This window comes from Pogona vitticeps, chromosome 3 (genome assembly GCF_051106095.1).
Source record: "Pogona vitticeps strain Pit_001003342236 chromosome 3, PviZW2.1, whole genome shotgun sequence".
In the NCBI taxonomy this organism is placed as follows: Eukaryota; Metazoa; Chordata; class Lepidosauria; order Squamata; family Agamidae; genus Pogona; species Pogona vitticeps.
In genome coordinates, this window is record NC_135785.1 from 229,278,885 (window position 1) to 229,302,608 (window position 23,724).

Genomic DNA, 23,724 nt, shown 5'->3' on the forward strand with positions numbered 1-23,724 from the left:
AAGGCAGGGAAAATACAGTCCAGGCAGTACCAGGCAGTCTGAAGACTGTCTCCCAATCCACCCTCTAAACGCTGGGAGGAGTGAGGAAGCAGACAGGCACCCTTTTCACTGGCCAACAGTTAACTGAATTTTCAAATTTTGCACTTTCCCTGCCTCCCACGTGGTTTTTTTTCAGTTCTTAACTCAAATCTAAGTACTTAAGTCAAGTCAATATTTTCCTATGAGAGCGGTTCTTAAGTCAAAATGTTCTTAACTCAAGCCGTTCTTAAGTCAAGACCCCACTGTATGTGGAGGAGAAACCTATCATAGAAGACAGTGAAAATATTTAGGGCTGTGCTTTCTACAGAACAAGCAAGAGTTGGCAAAGAACACAGGTTTTTTAAAAAAACATTCAAGGTCATGAAACACCACAATGACAAAGTTTAAGAATTTGTAATAAGACCTCCAGAATTCAGACCACGTGTCCTTGTGTTGAGACCTTTATACAGCAACAGACAACTTTCAGGTTTTAGGTGGGAGAGAACTGGTTACACATGACAGAATTATCTTATAATTCATAGGACAAAGGCACCTTTATATGCAGTTATGAAACCTGGCAAGAGTGGTGGGAGCATAGCTAATTTGTCTCCCTCTGTTTGTGAAGGCTTTGCTGTTTGTCTCCTAACTGATGCTTTTAAGAACTGTCATACTTCTGTTGATTGCCGCGTCATTTATTCATTCCTTTATTCCTTTCATTTTTCTGATTCCGTATAAACCTAATGAGAATCGCACATTATGTGCACAGAAAATGCCAGTCAGAAGAGAAAAAACTCTACAGAAATGGGGGGGGGGGGGGACAAACAGTGAATGACTCTTGGTTAAAGCTAATCCTTGGACAAAGAAAGGATGTGAGAGATACGAATGGATGACTTGCATTAATGATAAAAATTAAAGCAGAGATAGATGGGAGTGGATGAGTAGGCCAGGAGGTTGGCCTAGTTAAAACATGCAAAACTTTCTCTTTGGCACTGCTGTTTTGAGCCTGTTCACGTTGGTTTGCTGGTCAGAAAAATGATAAACTGATGCCATTACTACACATCTAGGCTCACTATCACACATTAAGAAGACAGAAAAGGTTGCTGTTTGATTGTTGTGAAGGGTCTAGGTTTGGACAAGAAGGTTTTCATTTTATTTTACTAAGTGCTTCTGTACCACCTTATAGCTCTAGTTTTTGTCACTGAAAATGAATTCATACATCAAACCAATGGTGTCAGAACTTTGCTTTCCCTGTAAAATGTACTATTTATTGCATACATTTGATCAGCAGACAACACCCATCACACTGTTCAAATTAGTGTTGGGCAGGCCCTATCAAGTTATTTTCATGGATTTACCCCTTTTCCAACCCCCAAATCGTTTCCACCCCAGTGTCATGCTTTTTTAAAAACAGCTATTGTTGTTGTTATTCGATATACATTATTGTGTTCACTTTTGAAACAGATGCATTAGACGAACTTACATGTTTTGTACATGTTTCAAATGCATGCATGTGCTCAGACCCTTTTTTCTTTCATGAAATACATTGGAAGCTCAGGAAGGTACAGAACTCTGACTGCAGACGGAGTTCATATTCATTTTCAGGACTGGAAGTGCAGAGTCGGGTACATCCAATAGAAAAAAAGAAAAATGATAGCATGAAATTCTCACACATTTCCTATTAATATTTATAAAGCTGAGTGAGAAGGGCATAATACAGCTTTCTCATCTGCTATTTTCCTTTTGTAGTATTCATGTTCTTCAATCCTGATTCCCGGCTTGCAACTTGTAGATTCTGTAGTGTGTTTTTTTAAAGCTGTTGAACTTGGAGATGTAGTAGATTTCTGTGCCTGTTCCCCTAACTTTAATCTCCCTCTCATACCTGATGCAATGAACTGTCGGGTCAAAGAGCCAGAGAAAGGGGAAAAGACTAGGAAAGAGACAGATAAGAAAAGTTAGTTGTAACTTTTAATGACAGAGAAATGCCCAGTGTTAGCTTTGGGAAATGGGGGTGGTGTGTATGGGTGGAATCCAGGATGATGGAGAAAGTATCTGTAAAATATTTTAGTGAAAAATAGGTAACTAATTGTCTTTGAGCAAAACTGGGGGGTGGGGGTATTACCAAATGGAATAAATTTAATTTCAAGTTATCTGCTAATATCTAGAAAACCGTTTCTAGTGTGTGCTTAGGAGAGTCAGCAAGAAAGTGACATGGTGAGAAAGGATGACAAATAATGCCCCACCACCATCTTCTTGGTTCAGTGTTCAGCCTGATTGCCCCTATTTTGTAAAATAAAATTTGATTATAAAAAAATCCCAAGCCGGAATTAAGATTGCCGGAAGAAATATCAACAACCTCCGATATGCAGATGACACCACTCTGATGGCAGAAAGTGAGGAGGAATTAAAGAACCTTGTAATGAGGGTGAAAGAGGAGAGTGCAAAAAACGGTCTGAAACTCAACATCAAAAAAATTAAGATCATGGCCACTGGTCCCATCACCTCCTGGGAAATAGAAGGGGAAGATATGGAGGCAGTGACAGGTTTTATTTTCCTGGGCTCCATGATCACTGCAGATGGAGACAGCAGCCACGAAATTTAAAAACGCCTGCTTCTTGGGAGGAAAGCAATGACAAATCTTGACAGCATCTTAAAAAGCAGAGACATCACCTTGTCAACAAAAGTCCGAATAGTCAAAGCTATGGTTTTTCCTGTCGTGATGTATGGAAGTGAGAGCTGGACCATAAAGAAAGCAGACCGCCGAAGAATTGATGCCTTTGAATTGTGGTGCTGGAGGAGACTCTTGAGAATCCCCTGGACTGCAAGGAGAACAAACCTATCAATTCTAAAGGAAATCAACCCTGAGTGCTCACTGGAAGGACAGACCCTGAAGCTGAGGCTCCAGTACTTTGGCCATCTAATGAGAAGAAAAGACTCCCTGGAAAAGACCCTGATGTTGGGAAAGTGTGATGGCAAGAGGAGAAGGGGACGACCGAGGATGAGATGGCTGGACAGTGTCTGCGAAGCAACCAACATGAATTTGACACAACTCCGGGAGGTAGTAGAAGATAGGAGGGCCTGGCGTGCTCTGGTCCATGGGGTCACGAAGAGTCAGACACAACTAAACGACTAAACAACAACAACAACAACAACAAAATCACAAAGTTATGCACTGGAAGTTGAATTCAGGTCTCATTGGAATAATTGGAACACTTCAAGAAGGATGCTGACAAACTGAAACAGGTTCAGAGGAGGGCAACAAGGATGATCAGGGGGCTGGAAACCAAGCCCTGCGAGGAAAGACTGAAAGAACTGTACATGTATAGTCTAGAGAAAAGAAGACTGAGAAAACATATGGTAGCACTTTTCAAATAGTGTACTTGAAAGGCTGTCATGCAGAGGAGGGGCAGAATCCGTTCTCTGTCATCCCCGAGTGCAGCACACACAATAATTACCTCAAGTTACAAAAAGCCAGGATAAACTTCCTAAGTGTTAAGAGCACTGTGACAATAGAACCAATTATATCAAGGGGTGGAGAGTGCTCCAACACTGGAGGCATTCAGGAGAAATTTAGACAACAGCCACCTGGCAGATATCCTTGCATTTGTATTACTGCACTGAGCAGAGGGTTGCAGTCAACGGCCTTATAAGCCCTTCCAACTTCATGATTCTATGAATCATGGTTTTAATGGGAACTAAACTCCAACTCCATCTGTAGTTTATCCAGAAAGAATGTTCAGCTAAGCTATTTCTCCTCATTCATTAAAAAAAAGTGCTGGAGCATTTTATAGACATACTAATGTAATGTAGGAAAAATAGTCATGAACTAAAGGTCATTTTGCCAGATGTATGAACATATCACATATAAAGGTAAAGGTAAAGGTTCCCCTTGACAATTTTTGTCCAGTCGTGTTTGACTCTAGGGGGCGGTGCTCATCCCCGTTTCCAAGCCATAGAGCCAGCGTTTTGTCCAAAGACAGTCTTCCGTGGTCACATGGCCAGTGCGACTTAGACACGGAACGCTGTTACCTTCCCACCGAGGTGGTCCCTATTGATCTACTTGCATTTGTATGCTTTCGAACCGCTAGGTTGGCGGGAGCTGGGACAAGCGACGGGCGCTCACTCCGCCACGTGGATTCGATCTTACGACTGCTTGGTCTTCTGATCCTGCAGCCCAAAGGCTTCTGCGGTTTAGCCCGCAGTGCCACCACGTCCTTCTATATCACATATAGGTATAAATTAAATCTAAACTCCAGGAACTAATTGTAGGAGCAACAATTTTTTTCAGATACTTCCAGGTAACAGTTCAAATATGGGCATTTCCTTTCTCTACTGTCCTCACCATTTGCCAGTTAAACTAGAGCAGGTTATATCACCTCAAAGTGTTTTAATATTACAAAACACATTCTCAAGATGCAGGAAGCAAAAACTGTTCAGCAGGAAAGAATCATGTAATATGAAAATCTACAGTACCATCTAGTGGCGGGTATCTTGCAATACCCATAATTGCCATGTTTGTAACTGGGACATTTTCTTAAAAGTCTTTCTTTCATAACATGACCTTGCATTATACTGCAGTAATTGGGCTGATCTTTCAGGTGTCCCTTACATCTCAGCACTTCTGACTGTAAAGAGATTCAGGATATCTTTAAATTAAGTAATTTCCGCTTCTAAGATTTTTGTATGCAAGGTTTGATATCTGAGCTAATAGACAGTTGGCAGCCAATCAGCCAATATTCTGATTACATATTCAGCCTGGGTCAATGAGGCACTGGTAATAAGGTGAGAGTACTTCAGCAATGAGGCTTACTTTTCCCTCAACTCTCTACCCACCCAAAGGATCTGTTCATTCAGAACTCTACGAGAACTGACTCAAGGTCCGTAGGTTCGAGACTCTGTGCTAGATCTGAAAAAGGAGGGAAAGAACTAATTTTGATTCCTGCAGGAAATCCTCTGACAATAGGGTTCCTTAATAGATCTGAACAACTGATTGGTTCAAAAGTGGGAAAGGAGTACAACAAGGCTGTATATTGTCTCCTAGCTTATTTAACTTATATGCAGAATACATCATGCAAAAGGCAGGACTGGATGAATCCCAAGCTGGAATTAAGATTGCCGGAAGAAATATCAACCTCCGAAATGCAGATGATACCGCTCTGGTGCCAGAAAGTGTGGAGGAATTAAAGAACCTCTTAATGAGGGTGAAAGAGGGGAGTGCAAAAAATGGTCTGAAGCTCAACATCAAAAAACAAACAAACAAACAAACAAACTAAGATCATGGCCACTGGTCCCATCACCTCCTGGCAAATAGAAGGGGAAGATATGGAGGCAGTGACAGATTTTACTTTCTTGAGCTCCATGATCACTGCAGATGGAGACAGCAGCCACAAAATTAAAAGACGCCTGCTTCTTGGGAGGAAAGCGATGACAAACCTAGACAGCATCTTAAAAAGCAACGACATCACTTTGCCAACCAAGGTCCGCATAGTCAAAGCTATGGTCTTTCTAGTAGTGATGTATGGAAATGAGAGCTGGAGAATAAAGTCTGAGCGCCAAAGAATTGATGCTTTTGAATTGTGGTGCTTGAGGAGACTCTTGAGAGTCCCCTGGACTGTAAGGAGATGAACCCTATCCGTTCTAAAGGAAATCAACCCCGAGTGCTCACAGGAAGGACAGATCCTGAAGCTGAGGCTCCAATACTTTGGCCATCTGATGAGAAGACTCCCTGGAAAAGACTCTGATGTTGGGAAAGTGTGAAGGCAAGAGGAGAAGAGGCCGACAGAGGACAAGATGGTTGGACAGTGTCATTGAAGCGACCAACATGAATTTGACCCAACTCCGGGAGGCATTGGAAGGCAGGAGGGCCTGGTGTGCTCTGGTCCATGGGGTCATGAAGAGTTGGACACGACTTAACGACTAAACAACAAAAATGGATCTGATAGGGAATAGGTATCAATTCCATTCTTAATGCTGTTGTTCCCTTTGACCACAGCATTAGATCTTGACTAAATAAAGCTTGTATCCTGGAATTTCCACAGACTGGCCTTTAAATGAAATGCTTAACAAGCCCGTGAAACTTCTCATGGAATGCATGTACATGATAATATCGTGCTTACATATGTATAATCTCTGCTTGCATGTAGATACATTGCAAAGCTAAAAAACAAAATTTCAACTCTGTGTGAATACGTGTGTCTGCACATGTGTATGCATATGCACACACACACACATCCCCCCCCCCCCGTGTATCTGGTTGTAGACAGAGACAGGGGTGGTGGTTTCTGTCCAACATTCCTTCTAATTTCTGGAGTGTTAGGTGGGAGCCCTGCCCCCTCCACACAGGAGTCTGGCTTCAACCGGAATAAAATGGGCGGCAACACTAGCTTGGCTGTGTAGCCCCACACCCGTGTGGCTTAGAAGGAACGCTGGTTCTGTCTGTCTGTTGAAACAATCATATCATACAGCAGGCAGAATAGAGGCCTACCAGGGAATTGAGAATAGCAGAAAGAGGTCTACAAAGCAAATATAAAGAGTGACTTTGGGGTTCAATAAATGTGATTGTTTGGAATCAGATAAGAATCTGCAAGAATCTGCAGGGTCACAAAATAGGAAGAATGATATGACTGCTATGTTCTTGTCATTTCTCTTTCCTCTGTTACTGGAAACACTCTGAACAACAAAGCAAGATTCAAATCAAGTTAACTGATCAGAGTTACAGTGTTGTGTATACTGGTGACCAATGGGCAGATGATGTTTACAAGATACGGTACGTCCCTTATAATATAAAGTCACTACAGGTAAACTCCTTCGAGATGTGCTGTCATTCCAGATAGCTGTGTAATAGCCGCATTGTAGCTGGTTCTGAATAATACCTGAAGCCTTGGTGACTGAAAGCGCACAATAATCACAGAATGCTGACATAAGAATAAGTAATTGTTTCATTCATGTTGAAGTCTTTCTCTAGATATCCACATCCACGACATCCTCTTGCAAAATTTACAAGCTTTATTCATCTAAATGTTTCTGTGCTCCGTATGCATGAAAATAAAATTCCAAATTATTGAAAATATATGTATATAACTTTAGGGAAGTTACAGGCACTCTTTAAAGGGAAAGAAAACAAACAAACAAAAGTAAAAAATAAATCCCCTTTCGGTCTTCTCTTCCATGCGTTGCCTAAGCTGATCTTGAGAAATCAGAAGCTTCCTTTCTGCTTGCCTGCAGAGAGGAAGGGAGGTCAAGCCTTTTAGTTTTCATTGTCACTAACCAACACTGTGTATCAGCACTGCTCTGAAAGTCTTTAAAAAAACCATTCCAATACTGTACATTGCTGATATCTTAGCAACAATTAAAAAGACACTGAAAAAATTGTTTCCTGTCAAGCAGAAAGTAAGCTCTCAGTTTCTCAAGATTGTTAAGTGGATTCAAGAAAGGACAGCCAGGCACTTCATTTCAATCTCAGCAATCGCACACATCGCAACCAAACCAGAACAAAGCAATCCTATTGAGGCAGACTGGTTCATGATGGCACATATATCCTGTGATCAGGGTAGATAAAAAGCAATGATTTTTTAACAAAACAAAAACATCTATTTAAATCACAACTTTAAATTTAAAAAATGATGTTTTAATGTAAATTGTAAAATATGAATTTTAAAAAATTTAAATCACGACTTAAATTGATTTAAATCAAATCCACCTTGCATGTGGTTGCTGGGGAAAGGAGAACATCAGCCCATCCCCAGCCCAGCCCAAACCATGGGATGAATGCCTGTCTGATCCCGTCAGTTTTGTTAGAAGCAAGTCTGAGAGAGACTGGAAGTAGCGGCAGGGAGCAGGACTTGATAAGTAATTAAGAGCAGTGTTTGATGAAGTGTCTGCTTTTTGTGAAGAAGCTGTGGTAACAGTGGGTTTTTTTTCATGGCGCTTGTGCAAAAGCAAGCACTCATTTATGTATCTAAATATAAAGAATTATGTTTAAACTTAGGGAAAGAGAAAAGTAACGCAAAAGAGATATCAGCTGTATGATGACGAATTAACAGCTTGCAATACTGAACCTTTTTATTCTCTTTTTAAAATAAAAGCAATTGGGTTTACAAATCCCGTTTCTAATTTTTAAAAATTGAAGTCATAGGGTATGTTGGCCAACACTGGGACACATGGCCAAAGTTGTGTCACCAAAAAAAGTCTGTGTGGGTTTTCTCCCCAAAAAAGTATTCTCTTTTAAAAAGGGAAGTGCAAATGCAGTCCTTAGCTGTAGTGATGTGTAAGCAGCAGCAGAAAGGGAACACTAGCTGTTTCCTTGCTTTTGATAAAAGAGATTTTCTCAAAGAAGAAGAGCCTCTTACAAGTTAAGTGGCAACTGCAAACTTAGTGAGAGTGTCTGAGGGTGGCTTTCATCTGGTGGCGGCACGCACTGGGTGGAGGAAGGTGGGCTGAGCATCACAGAGAGAATTGGGTGGTTTTTGAGGATTTGTCCTATGGTGATATGACAAAATACACTCAAGTGAAAATCAATTGTGGAGAGGAACAATTCAGTGACACGTCCCTGCCGACTTGTTTAAATAAATGGAAAAAATAGCAAGTTCATAAATTAACCAAAAAACAAAAACTCTTGTTCTATGGGTCAGCTATAACATGTTCAGATCCTAATTTATACCGAACAGCCTGTGAACAAAATTAAGTATTGAATCCTCAGTATGTTGGAATCAATCCTCCATGCTCTCACAAGACTTAATGTTTACTGTATGTGGTATTATGTTTTTCTGACTTCTAGTGACTCTAGAAGGGCATCCAAAAATCCTATCATTACCATAACTGCTCAGGTTTTACAAACTAAAGGCCTGGTCTCCTTGTTTAGAATACCAAAACATACGATTTTTTACCAAGAGCATTTCTGCCAATTCTTTATTTGTTGTTATGCCTCCATTAGTCCCTCTTTCAACCAAATGTTTGCCCTGCAAGGGTGGTAAAACGGATAATTTATACAGAAGTGGTGAGGGAGAAAATCATGAAGCCATTCAAAGAAAAGAGGGAGTTTAAGAGTAATTTGCCAGAATATCAACACTATGTTTATATTCATAGTGTTGATATGATATACAGTACATAGTAGAAGACTATGTTTTTTGTAATACTTTTCTAGTGAAATATAATTATATCAATGGTTTTCCTTGATGATATTTTACTATTTTAGAGTATGTTTTTATCAATTTAAAAAATCTCCAACGAAAAATAAATCTCCAACCAGACCACCTATCCTTCTAAAGAAGTCATGCTTATTCATGAAGTTCCCCTGTATCATATAATTCCGTATTCCTGCCCACTTCAAAGGAAGCCCAGGCAGGCAAAGCCGGAAGAAATTCACAGACTCTGTCCCATATTATCTCACTAGGTCTTGGCTGCCAACATGCTCAACAGGACAAGCAGAAGTTTGACGTCTGAGATGCACGCTGCAATATCTTGGACTACCAAGATTTATTTCCACAAGATGATATATGTGTATATACAAGCAGTTTAAAAAATCTGTCTTCTAACACTACAGATGTATGTATGCTATAGTACAGACTTGAGTAGGTGCAGTTTATAGTACCTCAAATTAGGCAATAACTCATGATATAGAACATTTATTCCATATTGAACTATAGAAAGAGAGACCACATTTGATTATGAATTCCTCTTAAGAAAGTGTAGGCTGTTTCTGTTGGACACACGAAAGACAAGAATGCATCTAATTGGTTTTTGACAATGACATCATCTGGGTGCAATTTGTGTGGCAAGTAGTGTGCCAGTGACATCTCCCAAGCATCCACAAAGTGTACCCCAATACCTGAGAACATTTTTCTCATGACTGTGTCAAGCTGAAAGGAATACCAGTCACTGTTGAAAAGGCTAACCTCTGGCCCAAGCTCCTGCACATTGGCAGTCCTGATAACTATCTGAGTTTTAGGGCTCCGATCCAACAGCCGAATGACTGACCTGCGAATGTTTCTCAGTCTCCTGATATACACTTCTACAGGGAAAGTGCTGAAGTGAGACCAGATAGTTATGGCTATTACAGTGTTCCTCCCGCCTACGATGCGGTTCAGTTCATTGGCAATATAGTGCAGCTCACTACTAAAAACCGTGAAAAAGCGAATGGGGGGTCCGTGACAGCGGAATTTTAGTAGGATATTGTGCTTTGGGTCCACAGCCATGAGAGGACCAACCTTTTTGGGACTGCCAAGATTTAATTCCAAAAGATCTGAAAAACAGGAAAAAAGAGACTTCTTCAGTTATCTATCACCGGCCATAACTGTTAGAGATAAATAATTTTCAGCATTAAATTCTCTGAGAAATAGAAGACAATGAAAAGAAAAACATATACTCCCTGTGCTTCGACCTTAATTATTCAAAACATGAACAAAAGAATGTAAGAAGAGCCCTGCTGGATCAGGCCAAGGGCCCTTCTAGTCCAGCTTCCTGTATCTCACAGTGGCCCCACCAGATGCCTCTGGGAACACACGAGACAACCAGATACCTGTCTCTTGATACTCCTCCCCTGCATCTGGCATTCTGAGGTACATTCCTCAAAATGCCAGAAACATCAACCTAAATCCAACTGCTATTCCTACCTATAGTAGATCGATTGAATTAAAGGGATTTATGCAACTGTTCACTTGTCATTCAGTAACTGATTCAATGGGTCTACTGTAGTTGAGACTAAGAAACTGGATTTAAGCCACTATCACAAAATAGTGTTTGAGATATGAGCCAATTTTTATATATATATATATAAAAGATCAAATCTTTTGTATTAACTAAAATAGGTCATTTCTCACTAAACCCCAATTTGATAGAGCAGGTAATCAAACTATGTTGTACTGCTCCCTATTCTGTGCTTCTCATACTTTGTCATCAAATTATGTCATCTTCTTAATATACAGTCTTGCAAAAGGCTACCCCTTGCTCTGTTTGGCTATAATTATGGCTACTATAGTGATATCATAGTCTTTTTCACCTGTCTTTCCCTGCCATAAGAAAGTCCTCTTAACTCTACCCAGAACCCTGAAGCTAAGGCAATTAATGTATCTAGTTGCTCAAAGCATCCAGCTCTAATTCCTTTCCTCAAATGTTAACATAAGCCTGTCATGCCTTACTATGTAATTCAGTAAATTGTTTGTTCTTAACATTAAGGTTGTCCTTAGTTTTGTAACCCCCATCCTTTCTTCTCCCTTGCTATCTAGGGTTGAATTAAGACATACCGAGGTCCTATGGTACACAACTAGAGATGGGGGTATTTGTATATGAATATCCCTGCACAGGTGGCATTAACGAGAATCCAGCCCATGGCGCTGGACGGTCCACTCACCGATCCACTGTGGACAGCGTGATTCTACGAATGGTTCTGCAGCGTGTGATCCGCTCGCTACTCCTGGCAGGAGACGGGAGGACAAGCCTCGCTGCAAGGTTGAGGAGTGGCAAATGCGACACCATTCTTAGAATTGTGCCGTCCGCATCGGATCAGTGAGTGGACCATCCGGCCCCATGAGGCTGGACCTCATTAATGCCACCTGTGCAGGGATATTCACATTCGAATATGAATACCCCCATCTCTATACACAATCTTTAAAAAGCCCAGGACTACTATTTCAATAGACTGCCAGGAAAGGAATTGATTAATGGTTCGCTTTTTAATCTGAGGCCCTAAACTGAAATTAAAACCTATCTGAATTAGCTTGTTCTAATGCTACCTAATGCTGCTACTTACCTCTTTATCACTATGTTTACATTGTATTATATCAGGTGGAGCTAGGAGAGTTTTAGCTTCCAAATTCTCTCTTAGCAACCACCTGCTGCTATCGGTCCTAGGATATTTGGCCCAGTTGTGTAGAAAAGGATAGGTTTCAGGTGTGGAGGTGAAGTAACTTTGAATATTGCTAGTGATAGAGATACATTATTTATTAAAATTACACTTGCCTTCTATTATCATCCTTCCTTTTATTTTTTAAAAAATGTACATCACCCATATAAAATATTTGTGTTTTTTGGAATTTTCAAGTACAAGTAGAATGTCAGTCACTGTGAGGAAATGGCTTATGCAAGACATGCTCGTGAGCTTCATGGTTCACTTTGAGAAGTGGTGAGCATTCCAACATAGGAAACATTCAAAAGAAATTCTTATAGCAATCTGTCAGATTTGCTTAACTTGGATTCCTGCATTGAGCAGGTGGTTAGACTTCATGGCCTTAAAAGCCCATTCCAACCCCATCAGTCTATTAATTCTATAATTCTAATGAAAGGATGAATGAAACATGTGAATGAATCCACAATAGGATTTTTGGCAAGCAGTGACAATAAACCAACCAACCAACCAACCTGGAACAAATGCTGTCAGATATTCAAACCACTGCCTGATTGTAGAGTCTCCAAACAAATGGATAAACTTCCCCTGTAAACATTCTGTAATATCTGATGATTTGTTAAAACGCCGAATCCATTGTGCTCTTGGTTGCCATTCATCTTGATAATAATAACCAGAAGGAAACACATCAGGGCTTTGAGATCTTTCCAGATTGTCCTCTTCTAGAAGAATCAATTTTACATTGTCAGGAATGAAATGCAATGTTACAACTTTAGCACCTCAATAAATAAACACATACACTGTAGCATCAATTCTTTTAACATAGATTTGCTATATTAACTCTGAAAAGACTTAGATTTCATTTGCTTCCACATGAAGAAAATTCTGTATTTGCAGAAATTTTGAAATGAATTCTGAGAAAATATACCCTTTGTCCAGACAATCTTCTGTGTGTGAGGGAGAGAAATATGCTACAGTGGTGCCTCACTTAGCGATTGCCTCATTTAACGATGTATTCGCTTAGCAATGAGGTTTCTGGAGCGATTTTGCACTCCGTTTAACGATGTTCCCCATGGGGAAAATTCGCATAGCGATGTTTGGGACCTTGCCTTGCTTAACAATGACAGTTTTAGGTCCCCTGTTTCACTTAGCAATGATCCGTTTTTGCAATTTTAAGTGTGTCTTAAAAGATTCAAAAACGGTTTTAAATGCTTGGAATCGTTAGTGCACCTTCTAAAATGTGTGCAAACTTAATTTGGCTTTGTTCTGACTCTTCGTTAATTTTTGGTGAATTTTTCCCCCATAGAAATGCATTGAACCCGATTTTTGACAGCTGTCAAAATCGGGTTCAATGCTTCAATGCATTCCAATGGAGGATACATTGTTTCGCTTAGCGATGTTTCCAATGGAGATTTTCGCTTAAGGACAGCAATCCGTTCCCATTGGAACGGATTAACCGGTTTTCAATGCATTCCTATGGGAAATGGTGTTTCGCTTTGCGATGTTTTCCCATAGCAATGTTTTTTTTGGAACCAATTAACATCGTTAAGCGAGGCACCACTGTATTTTTATATACAGTGGTGCCTTGACTTACGAACCTCCTGACCTACAAACATTTTGAGTTACGAACAGCTCCGGATGCGAAATATTACTTTGAGTTATGAACGGAGCGTAGACTTACAAATGGAAAAAGGTCGGGGGAAAAGGTGAGAAATTCAAACCGTTGGTGGCGAAGAGGCTGCTTCTTTGTAGCTCTTTCACCCCAATGGTTAGAGCAGGAGGTTAGGGAACTTTTTTACTCCTGGGGCGCAGGAGGAGGAAGGAGAGGCAGGGCGGTGTGGGTCTACTCACGAGTAAGCATCACCAAATGTCTGGGTTTCCTTGTGAGTAAGCGCTGACAAATGCGCAGGTCTACTTGTGACTAAGCGCTGCCAAAGACGCAGGTTGGAGGGGCTCCGTGGCGGCGCAGGAGGAGGAAGGAGAAGCGGTTGGGTGCCGGTGCTTTGGAAGCCCGGGGAGCTTCCGCAGAAGCTTTGGACTGGTAAGGTGCTACTTTTTCCTTTTAAAAAAGTTGTTCTGGGTGGGTTTTGGAGGGTAGGTTTGGGCTGGGGGGGTTACGTTTCTTTGTTGCTTTGTTTTTTGGTGGCTTTTTTTTTGCAGTCCCACGTGGGACTTGCTCCAATGTTTATTTTTGGATTTGTTTGTTTGTTTGTTTTGCAGTCCCAGCGTGGGACTTGCAGTGTTTTACATAGTACTGTACATACAGGGTTTTTGCAGCTTGCGGGGGAAATTTTTTGCAAAGGTCTGTGCTGGCAGATGGAGGTCTAAAATGCATTTCACTCACCTGCATTTAAATTGGAAATGGTGTTCCAAAGGTTTATTGGGCTGCTGTGGGTCTAAAATGCAGCTCTATGATCTCTTTTTGTGATGAGGAGTTCTGTGCTGGAAGAATGCTTGCTGATTATTGGTGCAAGCAGGCTTTAAAATGCAGCTTAGACTCAGGTCTCTATCCCCCCCCCCCATGCTCTCTTTTTGTGATGAGGAGTTTTGTGCTGAAAGAATGCTTGCTGGTTTTTGGTGCAAATTTCTCCCCCTAGTGGTAGAGTATGGATTAACCGGCTTTGCATTAGTTCCTATGGCAACTAATGCTTTGATTTAAGATCATAACATATATAATGTAGTAGAGGCATCTTTGGCTTGTAACCTAGAAGCCATACAATAGATCTAAAATGAGCTTTGAATCAATTTGTCTGATCAACTGAGTTGGTATCTATTTGACTTAGATTTTACCATGTAGTTTTGACTGGCATTATGTCTGGTTCAGCATAACTGCTGAGAATGCAGCCTATCAAATGGAAAATTCAAATCCCACTACAACCATGAAGCTGCAACTCTATTTTTTCAGCTCCTATCTGCAGTGCTGTATATGGGCCATACTAGAAATGTTGTGATGTACAGAGAGAGAGTGTGCCGTCCTCAGCAGAGAAAGGACAGGAGGAGACATCCGGATGTGTAGAGGGCAAATTCGTAAGGATAGATGAAGGTGAAGTGAAGAGCGAGAGGGCGAGAAGAGACATGTCTGGCAGAAGATAAGGAGTGGGATAAAGGGGAGGAGCAAGATCTAATACTATGGGAGGAGGTTATAAAAGGGGATGAAGAAGTGCGGGAATTTAGAGTGGAAGCAGACATGAAAGAAAGAAGTAGGAGACACAGTGCTGTACAGACTGATAGTGTGGATGAGCAGGCTAGTAAGGTTTGTGATCTGTTGAAAGATTTCCCAAACCTTAAAACAGGAGGAGGATTACTTCCTGAGCCCTCCTCCCCTAGGGGTGAGAGAAAAGTAGTGAACCCCTTAGAATGGACCATCGTAGTCTACCCCCGCAACCAAGATGGAGGGAGGAAGGTGATCCGACCCGGTCCAGATTGCAACATGCCACCCCTGGAGCGGGATTGGGCGAGACATCCATGTTGTGTAACAGTGTGCGCTGTGAGGAGTACCCCAATGCGGCTGATGACCGATTGCAAACGTTTTGGGCCAGCCCCGATGTGAGAGATGGACTGTGTACCCCTGGATGAAAGATACTGAGTTATGGAATAATTCCTGAGTTAAGCAGTTTTGACCCATTTGATCTTGTTAGTAAGGAAGCCAAAGAGAATAAAGTTGTTGATCGCCTCTGTCTCTCATTCCCGCCAAAATGAAGGAGCCATCACCAAATCAAGAAGAACCCAATCACAGGGCCATAATACTGTACTTACTAGAAATGTAGGCTTGTCAAAAGGTGCACTGAAATAGCAGACCTAAAGCATTTTTCATCCAGAAATGCAAAAACTGCTAAATTATGCTTTAAATAAATATCATCATGAAAGTAGGAATAAAATTGGAAAAATTAAGTTTCTAACCTCTGACCGCAGTCCACTAGCCAAAATGTTCTTTGACATCTAATTATATTAATGTGGTATGTTTATTGACTAAATGTATAAATGTGAACAATGCTTTAGTGTTTTAAATAAGTTTTTTCAAAAGCTATCCTTGCATTACCTGTATGCCCCAAAGCCCTTACGATCACAGTATCAGGGCCGCTGGAGGAGATTGGCATTTTGATATTCACATCACTAAATTAAAAAGAAACCACACACACAAATCAGAAGACAATCATTTTTAATGCTTACATATGTTAACTACACAAGTAGTACACTAGAGATCTGATTCTGTCGTCTTTTCCACTGACTGCCACTTGCCTTCCAGACTCAATTCAAGGCATCAATTTTACATGCTGCAGCCCCTGAACAACTCAGGGTCTGGCTATCTTTAGTACCACATGCCTCACTGAGAATCTGTTTGGATGTTAAGGTGTTCAGAAGTCCTCTTGAGCAGTGGTTCCCAATCTTGCGTAACCTGGTTATCCGTGAACTTCAATTGCCAGAAACCCAGCCAGCACAGCTAGTGGTCAAGACTTCTGGGAGTTGCAGTCCAAGGACACCTGCATTACCCAAGCTTGGGAACCACTGCTCTTGACAGTCCCAAACACATTGATGAGCATACAGGAAAGAGCTTTCTCAGCCCTTTCTCAGACTGCGGAAGGCCCCTCTCCCCCAACTCCTGTGAGTTGCAATCCATGCTTAATCTTGCTGCTTTCAGGAATAATGCAAATACTGTACATGCCTGTCAAACTGGCCATTTAAATTGTTTTGTTAACTGATAGTTATTGACAACAGAGGAATTTACCTGGATTTACATTTTATTTAAATCATGATGTTTGTAAGACACACTATGTATTCTTTAAATCAGAAAGATAGGACATAATCAGTGGCTCCAAAGCTTGGATCCCCAGATGTTCTTAGACTGCAACTCCCAGAAGCCTTCACCACTAGCTGTACTGGTAAGGGCTTGCGGGAGGTGCAACCCAAAAACATCTGAGGACCCAAGGTTGGGAACCATTGATATACATGATAATATATACTAAATAAATAACCATATCTCTCATTACAAGTTGGAGACATTCCTTAGCCCAGGCTTATAGTAGATGTGTCCAGTCTTCCAAGATGCCTCCAATGTCTAAGCAGAGGTGGGAATCCTAATACAAGAGTACTGGTACTCTCTTCCAGCCTCTCCTTCCTAATAATCTCTAATTCTCCTGTTTCAGATCACAAGGTTTTCCTGTACACTAAGCAGGGAAGAACGACGGGGCTGTTTTTTTTGTTTTGTTTTGTTTTTTTTAACAGATCCATGCGGGATCTAGAACTGTATAAAGAAGAGAATTTAATGCTTTCCCAAACCTCCTCCCTAAAATTCCTTCTAATACCAATGGAAGCTTTCCTTTATACAAACAGAAGCTGGGAGGGAAGAGGTGGTTTTATTCAAGATTGTAGCAGAGGACATGAAAGGTTAAAGTCTTCCTGCCTGCCTGTTTCCAGTCTTCACTGGATTTGTAATTAACAAAACAAAACAAAGCCAGTTAGGTTAAATGCCTCCACTAATTAAAGTCATTGGATTTTCATAGCTTCAGACTGTGAAGCATGCTCAAAACAGGATTTAACAATGTCAATAATATTCCAATAGTACAGTTAACTCATCTCAGTTGAAAGTACTTACTACACTCCTGCACTAAGCAGAGGGTGGACTCCATGGCCTTATAGGCCAATTCCAACTCAATTAGGCTATAATGTTATGCTGCCTGTTAACACCAGAGTTCTTATAATAAGAAAATATAAAATGAAAACACTTTTAAGCATGTTTTTTGGAAATTTTCAGAATTTTTACATTTCTATTGTTAACAACTATGGCCAAATCTGATACACTTAGTAATGGAAGCAGCAAAACGCCAGAGTAAGGAACCTCTGAAAACCGAATTAGAGTTAGACATTGAACTGCCCTCTTTTATAACTTTCAGGCAAAATTAGAAACCTTAAGGTTGAGCAGCACAGATAACATACAGTCACTTTTGTCAGTTGCTTGGCATCTCTTTCCATGGGCAGTTTCAGCCTACAAAACAGCCTTAATCAAGGACCTCCCACCAACAACACAAGTGATTAAATACATACCTTTGGAAAAGGCGACTCTCCTCTGAGGTCAAAAGATCCTTCTGATATCCCCCTTTGTAATGGCTGATCCTGGTGGCACAGGAGAGCTTTCTTGGCTTATAGCAAAACCACGGCTCACCCGTGTAAAGATCTGTGAAGTTACAGACTGGCATATCTCCAGGCAAACACACATTGCATACCGTGGTTTCTGAAATCCTCCCTGATTTGAACAGGCTTTTAAAGTAGGCCCTGTCTGGCCTTTCTTCTCGTAAATATTGAAGAACTTGGATCCCCTCACTTGGGTGGACCAAGGACACAGATACCATGACCTCCCCAGGCCAGAGTAAGGTGAAAAAGACTCTGTATGATCCATTCTGATAATCTAAAACTCTTCCAATAGCCCCAGCTTTCAGGTGAGCAGAGTGGATTCTTGTTTGAAGATAGTCTCCACCATACTGCTTTGGTTTCCCTTCATAATCCCTCACATAGACCAGCACCTCCAACTGATCTCCAACTTTGAAGTGGGCATGGGCATTCACTATCACAAAGTTGCTATGTGAGGGGTCAGTGCTTCTCACAAAGGGGATTTTATCCTCTTGAGGTCTGGGCCACTGTAGAGCAGCAAATAAGGCTGCTTCTTCCTCTTGTTCTCTTTTTGACAAAACCTGATTCTCATAGCCACAGTACGGCTTCCGGGGAGTTTTAATCAACTGTGATGAGGGCTGTTGGTTATCATCTTCTACCAACCACTTCAATCCTGCAGTATTCAGATTCTACAAAAGAAGGGAGAGGTTTGAAAGTAATTCATACTGATGATGTTCAATTTCTAACAGTGCTTATGAACTACTTTTCAGCTAACCAAGGAATTTTCAATTAAAAAAAATAACGCTAGGTCAGAGGAGATGGGAGAAACACAGCAGAAATACATTCACAAACTGAAAGATACAATTTTATTGGCCAAAATCTGATATTTTTATGCCAGCATAAAACAGCAGATGCAAGTCTTGGCAAAAAATTAGAAAAGTCAGTATAGGAATTTACTGTTATGTGCCAAGTTATGCAACATTTCATATGCTGCTGCCGTTTGTTTCTGTTTGGCTGCCAGTTGCTTCTTATAAATGCAATAAATACAATTGTTTAAATTTGCTATTTTAGCCCCTGGCATTATTTCAGACAGGAGGAACATTTTCTATATCCTTTGCTCGTGTGTGTACGTTTTGCCTTTTTGTCCTGTTCACACATTCACTTTTTGGCATTGCACAGAGACAATCATTACATTGTGGACCTCATGCATCTTATTCTGCTTGTCAATTCCATCTGTAAAAAATCCTTCCTAGGACTCTACAATGGTCCTACTACACCCTTATCTACAATAGCTTTGTTCTACAGTACAATCATTTGAATTTCTAATAATTTACAGTAAACATGTGCGTTGTTCAATAAGAAACATAATTATCAAAAAGGTAGTGGTCAGGGTTTTTAAATAATCCTGTTTTAGCTGTTTTCTGGGGCTTTTCATACTTATTGAAGCTATGTAAGGATGGCCAAAATCTGATTGGTTACACCCAACTCTGACAAATGCTTTTGGTAATCATCTTACATGCATTTACAAGTTAAGTAAGTGGGTTTGCAAATTATTTTATCACCCATTGGACACTTCCCATTTCCTTTTTTCAAAATTTGCCAAAACCAGCCATTTCCTGGCATCATGTAGCCTGTGGTGTCAGAGGAGGCCACAAATTTGGACCTCAAGCCCTCTGTACTTGCCCTCTTCTTCTAATACATAAAGAAAAATGTGGAGTAATGGACGCAGTTTCCATAAACTAGTTGAATAATCTAACATTGGAAAAATTGAGTGCAGAAGGGTGATGTTTCCTTCCATTATCTTGTCTCTGTGAGTGCTGAACAACTCACCTCTAAACGATAGAAGTTGTGAACAAAGGCCAGAATAGCCAGCACTGCCAGAACCGAGCACAAAATATGGATCCTGGAGTAATTGGGCCACATGGTCCCTTCATTTCTCTGTCACCCATATAAGATGCTGTCACGTCCATATTTCACAGGCATCAATGACATTGTTACCTAGTGTTACACAAGAAATTTCATTAGGAGGCTCCTTTTGTATCAGCTCTTCCTGTGAAATAATACATGTGAACTTCTGATCAGGTCATTAAAAGCATCTTAAATAAAATTAGTTTATCATTTGACATCCAGAAACATTACAATCACATTCCACTAAACATGGAGCTCTAACTGCATTTTAAAAGGAGAATTTTTTTTGTCAGCTGGAACAGATCTGTTTTTGAATACATCACATTAAAAAACAACCTTGCAACTTAGTTTTACTATTGCCTTAATTAATATATATGCAAATAATAGGCCATTACACTGTTGAGTGTTCTCTGGATCCAAACTCAAAGGGAAATACATTCAGTGACTTGAATTAAATTGCTCAAGAATAATTGGTTGATGACAGCACTACCAATTTGGCACTCTCTCCACCCTACACTGCCAAATGATATATGAAACAATTTTGTTTTCTAGGAAACAGGTCTTTCTAACAATACAGGAACAGAAATGCATTAAAACCCTATCTTCTTTCTCTCACTTCCTCATGTTATGATTCAATAGACTGCATATTCTGTTTCCCAAAATATTCCTTAGCCTTTACTGTTTACATACCTTTTTCTTACATTCTCTAACTACCTAATACTCTCTTTTCTGATTCTCTCTTTCCACTGAAAGCTTCTTCTATTTTTAGACCTTGTTTGAAGATATGTTACCTTGCATATTGAGCTTTTGTTTCCCCCTCAGTAATCTAACTGCTGACAATTTTCCTGAAGTAGTTAGAATGTCTGTGAGCATTTTATAGCAACAAAGCAAATTGATGAATAGATGATGGCTTATAGACAAAAGTTGAAATCCAGTAGACTAGGCCCACTGAATAAGTAGGAATTTGGTGAGTCAATTTCTCCATAGGTTCCACTGATTCAATGGGCCTACTCTAGTTGTACTTATTACTGGATTTCAGTCAATGACCAATTTTTAGCTTATTCTAGAAACATTTTGCAGTTCCTTAAGAAAACTGTCTGATTCAAACTTGCAACACTCAGATATAAAACATACCCCATGCAGAGGTTCTCACTAACTGGTGGGCACAACTGAAACACAGAGGAAGTTCTCTTGGATATAGCCATAATAATGTTTACCATGTGTGGGGTGTGCCATTCACACTCTGGCTACTGTGGTGGGCATAATCATTTCACAGGACAATAGATAGTGAGACTAAAAAATAAACAATATTCCCAGAGGAAACATCTGATCCCTCAAACAAAAATCCCATGCTTTTTAACCCACAGTTTTCTATCATTTCTTAATCCCCAGTGTCACCCTCTTGCTTTCTCATCCCCATAACATAAATGCACATAATCCACAAACATATTCTCCTTTGGGATCAATCTCCTACCTCTCTAGATTATGTCTAAACAAGTTTTCTCATTTTCCTGCTTTTGTTCTACATGCACAGAGGCAACCACACATCCTATTCATCTATCATACATGCCCATAGCCTACACCAATTTAAATAAAATTACAGACTCACCTTGTATAGACTGTAAAGAGTTAAGGGTCAGCAGATGTTTACATTGTCAGACACCAAATTTGTTAACAACCATCCTATTAACAACCATCTTCTACTTCCTTATTTTTTGTCTTCTTTCACCTCCTGTCCATTTAACATGAAAAGTTTATGTTTATTCTCCAAAATGTTCCAGCAAAACACGAGAAGAGGCAAAGAAAACCCAAATATATATTTTTACTGAAGTATCTAAATAATCTGAACAAATAAATTGTTGCCTGACCCTTTCTAAGAGTCCTACAGAACTTTATAAATCTCCGGGGGCGGGGGGGGGGGGAATCAAAATCTTGTGTTCATCACAACTGTCACTATCCCAAAGAAAGGGTTAATACCAGAATGAAAAAAACAATCACTGGCAATTAGATCAACATTCATCTGCTCTTGTGCATTGTTGTGTGCCTCTGCATGATTTTTGTAGGCCTATAAAGATATTGTCTCAATACAGAGTCTAGAATGTATTTGGGAGCAGTACAATTATCACTGCTTTTATAAAGGAAGCTGCATGGTATTGACTGGCACGTGCCCAGGAAGAAATAATTGTCGTATTGAAAAGTACCAGTGCAATTCTTAATATACGAAACATTTTAAAACTTAGATTTCTGTGCTGCTGCTCATGATGCACATTTATAAGTCTGCATCCCGGCATTTGTTTTTGAGTAGCATACCTGAATGCTGCTCGCCATCCCACAAGCACAAAAATCCATTCCCATTACCTTCTGCTTCTTTCATCCTAGCAGTACAATTTGGAGCACAGATGAGCAGGGGGATCATTTTCTTGCAGCTCCTGCGAGGTAATGAAGCCAGAAATCTTGGTGGGGTTTCCTCGGTGCTCTGCGAATCACCCTGAAATCTTAACAAGAGATTCCACACTGGTGTCTTTTTGTTCCTTCCAACAAGGCCAGACCTCTCCAGATCTAAAAGGAAGAGACAACCTTTCAGCAGCTCCACAAAACCAAACTCACACGAGAAGAAAGGGACGCTCAGTATTCCCTGCCAAATGACCCATCAGAGCTCTCTCTCCCTGGGCATGGGTCAGTGCTAGACCTCAGCTCGAGGCGCGGGGCTGGGTCCACCCGGGCATCTCTTCCTCCACCCTCTCAGCCCCAAGATGGGGAAAAGGAGAATAACCTTCCCGCCCGGAGCCGCTGCCGCCGCCCTCAGCTTCACTCACCAGGCCTTTCGGGCGCGCAGCACAGGCATTCGCCTTGTCCACAAGAAGGAACCGGGACCCCCACCGAGGCGGAGCGCGCCCCCTCCCCCGCCACGCTCATGCGTCTGCCCCCTTCTTGCTTCTCCTCCAGCGGCTCGTCATTGGCTGCCCTACGCCCGGAGGCGGGCTTCAGCGGCGAAGAAGACGAGACCACCAGAAAAGGAGGGGGGGTCTTCCTCGATGGTCTGGGCAGGCGCTGCCCCGCGGCCCTTGAGGTCTTCCCGCCCTGCTGCTGCCTGCAGATTTCGGCACGCCGGGCCCTCTCTATTTCGAGCGCAGGCATTGGCCGGCTCCCAAAGAGGAGCGATGCTATAGCTGCCTCTTCTCATCATTTCGTGGAAATGGTCCTCGCTTTCTTTCGGTGGAGTGTGGGAGGATTTGGGTAGTCGGGAAAAGGAGCGCTCCCAAGAGCTGGTGCGTCTGGTGATCGCTGCTCCTGTGTCGGGAGATGATCTGTCGTATTCTTTCCCCGAGGGCTGAATACGGAAGGGTTGTACCTCACCCTTAAAATCCAGTTTTTATTTAATTAATTTATTTTATTTATTTATTTTATTTAATTTTTGCAAATTGTTGTAACGCACCCAGATGTGTTGTTTCGGAATGGCGCGCTAACGTATCGCCGGAGCTCGGAATTCTTTTTTTTTTTTTTTGACGACAATTCTACGCCTTTCACCCACACCCTAAAAATGTTGTGGATACTCTCGTCCTTTCTTTTGGTACCTTATTTGCTATTCTGACTATTCTTCTATTCACTTGGGCCCACTATCTGGGCTGGATACATTTTGATTAGACTGGCAGAAAACGACAGGAAACAATACAGTACACCTCTGACTTGGGAGGGTACAGAAGAGGTACAGTAGTAGTGTTAGTCTGTGCAAGCACATCAGGCAAAATTCGAAGACACAAAACCAAAAAAGACAAAAACATTGTGGCACCTTAAAGACTGACTATTATATTTTAATGTGAGCTTTCGTGGGTCAAGTCCAGGTCTTCAAGATATAT

General features: G+C 41.0%; 1 protein-coding gene across 4 annotated transcripts; it reads right to left on the reverse strand.

Annotated features, from left to right (window-relative positions):
* Nucleotides 1-7,002: 7,002 nt before the first annotated feature.
* NXPE3 (neurexophilin and PC-esterase domain family member 3) lies at nucleotides 7,003-22,814 on the reverse strand. Of its 4 annotated transcripts, none has more exons than XM_078389920.1 (8): nucleotides 22,684-22,814; nucleotides 22,226-22,426; nucleotides 21,477-21,599; nucleotides 19,790-19,957; nucleotides 17,897-18,648; nucleotides 15,894-15,967; nucleotides 12,370-12,576; nucleotides 7,003-10,255 (listed from the first exon to the last, which is right to left on the reverse strand). In XM_078389920.1, exons 4-8 carry the CDS (start codon nucleotides 19,880-19,882, stop codon nucleotides 9,654-9,656), a joined length of 1,728 nt encoding a protein of 575 aa, XP_078246046.1. In that variant the 5' UTR covers nucleotides 19,883-19,957; nucleotides 21,477-21,599; nucleotides 22,226-22,426; nucleotides 22,684-22,814; the 3' UTR covers nucleotides 7,003-9,653. The 4 variants fall into 4 exon arrangements, with proteins under 4 accessions (XP_078246046.1, XP_072849984.2, XP_078246047.1 ...); XM_072993883.2 differs by having other exon boundaries at nucleotides 19,790-20,009; XM_078389921.1 differs by having other exon boundaries at nucleotides 22,226-22,362; nucleotides 22,684-22,775.
* Between the last annotated feature and the right edge of the window lie 910 nt (nucleotides 22,815-23,724).